The sequence below is a fragment of the Sorghum bicolor genome, chromosome 3, assembly GCF_000003195.3.
Source record: "Sorghum bicolor cultivar BTx623 chromosome 3, Sorghum_bicolor_NCBIv3, whole genome shotgun sequence".
Lineage (NCBI taxonomy): Eukaryota > Viridiplantae > Streptophyta > Magnoliopsida > Poales > Poaceae > Sorghum > Sorghum bicolor.
Window position 1 is genome coordinate 61,387,334 of NC_012872.2, and position 6,696 is coordinate 61,394,029.

A 6,696-nucleotide genomic window follows, 5' to 3' on the forward strand; every position below is an offset into this window, starting at 1 on the left:
ATCTTCTAAGATTTTAGCCCATGCATGGTTCACATACTAGCAATAAAAAAAGTGGTAAGTCTTTGCCAAACACTTCTTTTTTATAAATTTTTGGGCTCAGCTTATATATGTTTTTTAGAACATACGTGTGGATCGTGTAGTCATGAATTGTAAGAAAACAAGCCAAAATTCTAACTTTATTATACCGTACATTAACTTTACTAAGAAATATATCTTACATGTCATTTCATAAAAAGAAACGTCTTATATAGTTTCTTAATACTTTTAGACATGTCAAAGGACGCTGGCAAAAGGCGTATGCACATCATCTCTTTTAGTTTGTTAGAGGATACTTGCATGCACCTAAAATTAATCCTCATCTCTTTTACTTTCCTAGAGGATATGTCTTAAATTTGGCAGTTACCTATAATTAGTTTCTGTATTCCTAAAAAAATTACTCTCCACGTTAGAAGACAATTGTTTGTGTAAAATATTATCAAGTACTACTAGCACCCCTATGGCTGTGAAAGTGGGAAGCCATCAAACCGCACGGTGTTGTTGTCAAAAAAAAACGCACGGTGGCGGTGGGTATCGTGGTAGTGCTGCCTGCCACTATTCCGGGGAGGGGAAAATGATGATGGCACTTGGGTGAGGCGACTCAAGCCAGTGATCGACCAGAGCATGAAGGGGGGCCACACCCTTGTGGCGATGTCAGAGACTCCATCCATGAGGCACAGTTTGTCAATGTCACCAAAGGCCTATGTAGCTTTTGCAGACTTTGTGTTGTGTCATTGTGCGTCTTCTTCATTGTTGCCATGAAGTCATGGACAAACTACATGGAACCTCTTTGAGTCCAGGAAGGGTAAAATAAAATTCTTGCCTACTATGCACAATATACTACTCCACCCGTACAAAAAAAGGATAAAATTCTAAATTCAAATCAAATCAAACTTTCTTAAGTTTGACTAAATTTATAAAAGATTATGTTAACTTTTATATCTCCAGATATGTTTACTACGAAAATATATCATATGATTAATCTACTGATGATGCTCTTTGGTGTCATGAATGTTAGTGTTTTTTTGGTATAAATTTTAATCACATTGAGACTGACTGACTCCTTAACAAGCAATAATTGTTGTTGTTGTTGTTTTTTTTTTGACGGAGGGGGAGTACATGTAAAGATATAAAATTTTATGAGAGTTTAGTAACTTAGTGGCCTTTCACCATGTCGGACAGCTACTAACCTACTGTCCACTAATCATCCAAGTAGACAGTGAGAAAACAACACAACGCAAGCTCAAATCTTGAAGCCAAGAGCACCACGCATTTGAATGCTAGCTCACTTGAAATCTGAGGGAATCTGCGCGCACGCCAGTGTGCCACTTGCTTGCTGGACAGAGATCAGTAGTTTAGCAACGCCACGCATCGGACACAGCACCATGCAACTATAATACAGAGGATGGTTATAATAAGATTAGGAGCCATGTTACCCAAGTGATTAGTATAGTCAGAGAGGACAAAAAAATGCTTAGGGGAACCTTTGACCAGCTAAAGGCTCTGCTCAGCTGAGCTCCTCCCCTTGAATGTTGATGATTGAAGACAAAGCAAGCAACGGCCCCCAGGCGGGGGGGAAATAAAATAAAAGAAAGTGCTTGTGCAGCGTGAGTGCGTCCTCTTGTGGGTGTGTGTAACTGCACCTGGTCCTGCACTTGCAAAGCCATGCGGAGCCAGGGTTACTACCTCACATGGAAACAGGAGCTGTGTCAGCGTCTTGCTTGACTGGCCCCTCCCCTTGGTGGCCTTTTGCTGTTCATCTTGCTTGGCCAGTCCAGTGTACTCTTGCACTTCCACCCTTCGCATGGTGTTGCTTCACCGCTTGCTTCTCAGATCTGGACGCCATTTCCATCATGCTTGCTGTTGCTGCATCTGCAATTATGTATATCTATGTATGTACATTGATGATGGTACAATTTGCAACATCGTTGATCAAAAAGGAAGGTAATATTTGACAATAAGAAATGGGACAAAGTGGATTTCGCACCGAAGAAAAATCACCATTTTATATATGTACATACACAGCTCTTACTGAAGTGTGACGAGAAGAGATGAACAAAGCTTGAAAAAAAAAGAAGAAAAGAAAAATCAACCTACTCCCATAGGTACATAACATCTTCAACTGACGAAGCTATGAGGGAAAACTTGTGTCTTGTACCATCAGAAGGGAATGCTAAGCTCAAGAAGAGACTTCAAATGGTATCCTGACCAACTGATTCCTACGGGCATTTTGCCTCTGACTGGCCGTGTAGCTGCCACTACTAACCCCTGGGCAGTTTCTCGCGTGTCGGTGACCTTTGCTAGTCCTTCTCCTCCTTGTCTTCTTTCAGGGTCGTCATCTCCACATCTCCGAAGCATGCATCATCCATGGCACCTGTGCATTCGGAAGTCTTTGAGTCCACCGCCGAACTGGCCTGCAACTCCTTGAACATTGCCATGACTTTCAGCATTGTCGGACGCTTTGATGGCATGTCATGCAAGCATAAGCAAGCAATTTTTAGGTGCTCCAGTAGCTCGACCTCCAAGGCTGGATCCTCCTTCACCAGTTCAGGATCAAACACATCTGTGACCTTCGACTTTGAGTGTTGTTTGACCCATCCTACAAGATTGTTGTCCTCACCGAAGTCAGTTGAGTCTGTAGGCGGTTTCCCAGTGAGCAGCTCGAGCAATACAACACCATAGCTATACACATCGCCCTTGGTGGTGCATCTGAAGCTCTGGTAGTACTCTGGTGGCACATAACCTGGAGTGCCGGCGAGAGTGGACACACTCAGGTGGGTGTCCACCACGCTCATCATCCTTGCCATACCAAAATCAGATACCCTTGCCTCTAATTGCTCATCGATAAGCACATTGCTTGACTTCATGTCTCGATGGATGATGTGTGGAATACAGTTGTGGTGGAGGTATGCCAATCCCCTTGCAGCACCAATGGCGATCTTTTTTCTTGTTGCCCAATTTAGCTTAATCCCGACCTTTTTTCGGTCGTGCAACACATCTTCCAAGCTGCCATAACTCATGTAATCATAAACCAACAGCCGCTCCTCACCACACTTGCAGTAGCCAAGGAGCGGAACAAGGTTGCGATGTTTGATCCTCCCAATCGTCTCCATTTCTGCAGTGAACTCCCGGTCACCCTGGCCACTCACATGTATAAGCTTCTTGATTGCAACAACCTTTCCATCCTTGAGCTGGGCCTTATAGACATCCCCAAAACCACCAGACCCAATTAGGCTATCATTGTGGAAGCCATTCGTGGCCACAATAAGATCATTAAAGGTGAGTTTCTGCAGTGGCTTCTCGAATGCAGCAAGGTTGACGCTGAGGGCATTAGTACCAGAGAGTCTCCAATTGTTGGAATTCATAGTCCCAGAATGTGACCGGCTATCAATGTATATGTCACGAGAGGTATTTGCCTCTTCATTGATCTGCTTCCGCTTCTTGCACTCAATGGCTATGATGACAATACCAACTATACAAAACAGCGAGAACAAGAGTCCCATTGCAACACTACCTGCGAGTGAAGCCTGGTTCCGGTGGGATCGGCGGTCATTAGAAGAACTTGAGCCTGCATTGTGTCCACATGGCAACAGTGGGAAGCCACAAAGACCAGAGTTATTCTCATATGAAATCTTCGGGAATGTGAACAGCGAACCGAGCTCTGGAATTGAACCATTCAGCTGATTATTTGAAAGGTTGATCTCCGACAAGGACAAGGTCGAGAAAGAGTTGGGAATAGGGCCCTCCAACTGGTTGTGTGACAGGTCGAGTACTGCAAGCTTCTTGGCACCAGCTAGTTCAGGTGGAATGACACCAGACAGTAAGTTGTGCCCAAGATTCATGATCATGAGGTAGAACATGTTCCCAAGCTCCTTCGGGATCTCTGAGTCGAGCTGATTAAATGACAAATCCAGAAATATCATGGATCCATTCTTATTGAAGGTATACTCTGTGCTCCCCATGTACACCCTAGTGAAGTTGCACAGCTTCTTGCTCGGCATCCGACTGAGCTCTTCAGGTCGGATGCTGGTGAACTCTAGCAAGCTCCCCTTGCCATGGCACTCACTGCTCAGCTCGTCATTGCGAAGATAGACATACGGCCGCCCAATGACAAGGCCGACGTTCATCTTCCCAGACTGTTTTGCCAGTTCCGCCGGTATTGACCCGTTAAGCTGGTTGCTGTTCAGGTCCAGCCAGACCAAGCTCTGGCAGTTGCCGAGCTCAGCTGGTATTGGCCCCGAGAAGGAATTGTTGCTCAGCTTCAAGATGGCCAGGTTGCTGAGCTGCCCAAGCCAAGCAGGGATCGGACCTGACAGCTGGTTGCTCGCCAAGGATATCCAGTTGAGATCCTTGCACTTGGAGAGTTCCGGCGGGATGCCACCAGTGAGCCCGTTGTAGTCGAGGATGAGATGCTCGAGCTTGTCCAAACTTTCCAGTGACGCCGGAATCTCTCCCACCAGCAAGTTCTGCCACAGAATGAGGTCCCGGAGCTCCCCGAGCTTTCCGAGGGATGCGGGGAGGGTGCCGTTGATGTTGTTGAGGCTGAGGTCGAGAGATTGGAGCCTGGTGCAGTTGGAGATTGACTCCGGGATGGCGCCGGAGAGGTAGTTGTTCTGGAGGTACAACATGCGGAGGCTGGAGTTGGGGCCTTGGCAGATGGACGAAGGGATGGTGCCGGAGAAGGAGTTGGAGCTGAGGTCCAGCACGTCGAGCTCCGGCAGCGCTGCCAAGGAGTCCGGAATGGTGCCGTTGAAGTGGTTGAAGGAGAGGGAGAGCGCCTTGAGCTGCTGTAGCTCGGTGAAAGCGTCGGCGGGGAGCTCGCTGGAGAAGTTGTTGTTTGACAGGTTGAGTGCGGCGAGCGAGGTGAGGGCGGCGACGTCCGGCGGGAACGGGCCGACCAGGTGGTTGCCTGAGAGGTTGAGCGTTCTCAGGCCACGGCAGTCAGCAAGAATCCCGCCGGCTACCTCGCCGGCGATGAGGTTGCCGGAGAGGTCGAGGTACTCCAGCCCAGAGCAGTTGTTGAACTCCGGGAGCGCAGAGATCTTGTTCCCGGAGAGGTCCAGACGGCGGACTGCGCCGACGCCGGCGCCCACCATCCAGCGGAGGTCGCCATCGCCGGAGATCTTGTTGTCGGACAGGTCGAGAGCGTCCAGCCGGGCAAATCCGGAGGCGACAGCGCCGGCAGACCTCGGCCCACCAACCGAACAGCCGGAGAGGTTCAGGGCGCTAAGGCCGGCGCAGGCAGCGGCCAGCGCGTCGACGTCGGCGACGGAACCCCTCAGGCCGGCATTCCCTGACAGGTCGAGCGACTGCAGCTTGGCCCCACACCTGGGCACGGCGGCCAGCGCGCCGCTGACGTTGGCGCCGCGCAGGCTGAGCGTCTCGAGGCTGCCCAGCTGCAGCAGGGTGGCCTCGACGGCCCGGAAGTCGGCATTGAGCGGGACGGCGGCGAGCGACAGCGACGTGAGCCGACCGCCCCTGCAGCCGGCGCCAGGGAACTTGCAGGCGCCGTCGCTGGCGCTCCACCCGCGGAAGTCCGCGGCCTGGCTCTGGCTCGGCACGGCCTCCTTGAACTGCTCCAGCAGCTGAGCGTCGTCGGCGGCGACCGCCGCCACGACGGCGACGAAGAGTGCCACTACAGCGACCAGCCCCGGTGATTCCATGAACTAGCTATCGCGCTACCTTAAAACCATTAAAGAAGCGGGTCGGCGACGGGGGAGGAGCCGACCGACGAGGCGGTGGGGAGGAGGAGATGGTGGTGAGTGGAGGTCCGGAGGGAGGGGAGGTGGGGAGTGTGGAGGGAATGGGCTGCTATACCTAGAGAGAGAAGCGGCAGGAAGAAAGAAGCAACAGTGCAAAAGAGAGAGAGAGGGAGAGGAGGGGAGGAGACGGGGAGCAAATTAACAGCTGTAGGTGAGGGAAGGGAGTGGTGGTGGGGTCACGTCACATGGCATGTGCCCCCCCTGCCCAGCCCTGCCCCCTTGCCCCTGCGGTGTTTTGCCCTCATCGCGAATCGCTGCCCTAATTAGCCCGAGTGCCGAGGGGGATTATAGTATTCTAAACCACGGCGCTTATCCGCGGGCCGCGGCGAGGTTAATCCCGATCTGATCCGACGGCGGGGGCCGCCCCGATCGGGGGCAGGCGGTGCTCTGCTCGAGGCGGGGTCACGTGCCGGCGGGCGCGGCCTCCGGGGGGGCTCGTCAATCCGCGCGCCACTCTACACCACCCACGGGCATGGATGGTCGCATGGGCAGTTTGGGGAATTCGGGGTCGCGGTCCGAGCGTGCGGGATCCCTGGCGGGCGTGGAGGGAGGCGGACGCGTGGGCCGCGTTGCTTCGATGAGGGGTTTTTTGTCTTTAACGCCCGTAGCGCGAGTCTGAGCTGGTAGATCCGATCCGGAGTGGTGCGTGCGTGCGTGCGGTCGACGCTGCGCCGTGCCACCTTTCCGGTGTTAGCCGAGCGTGTGTTATGATGGCGAGGCCGTGAGAATGGATAAGGTCCCGTTATACGCCGGCAGCCGAGTGTGTGTTTGTTTGATCGGCGGCACTGCCAGCAACGCATGACGATTTGAATTGTACTCCGTTTACAAATCAGTTAATAGCTGAATATTGCTCACTTTATCCTTAAAGTTATGTTAAAACTCTTTGTGTCTATTGTTT

At 51.5% G+C, this 6,696-nt stretch overlaps 1 protein-coding gene across 1 annotated transcript; it reads right to left on the minus strand.

Moving 5' to 3' along the window:
- Nucleotides 2,002-5,979, minus strand: LOC8069801 (brassinosteroid LRR receptor kinase BRI1). The gene has a single exon (XM_002458367.2). The coding sequence runs from the start codon at nucleotides 5,697-5,699 to the stop codon at nucleotides 2,337-2,339; it is 3,363 nt and encodes a 1,120-aa protein (XP_002458412.1). The 5' UTR covers nucleotides 5,700-5,979; the 3' UTR covers nucleotides 2,002-2,336.

Excerpts from the sequence above, each read along its gene's own strand:
- LOC8069801 (XM_002458367.2), bottom strand. The coding sequence starts at position 5,699 with ATGGAATCACCGGGGCTGGTCGCTGTAGTGGCACTCTTCGTCGCCGTC.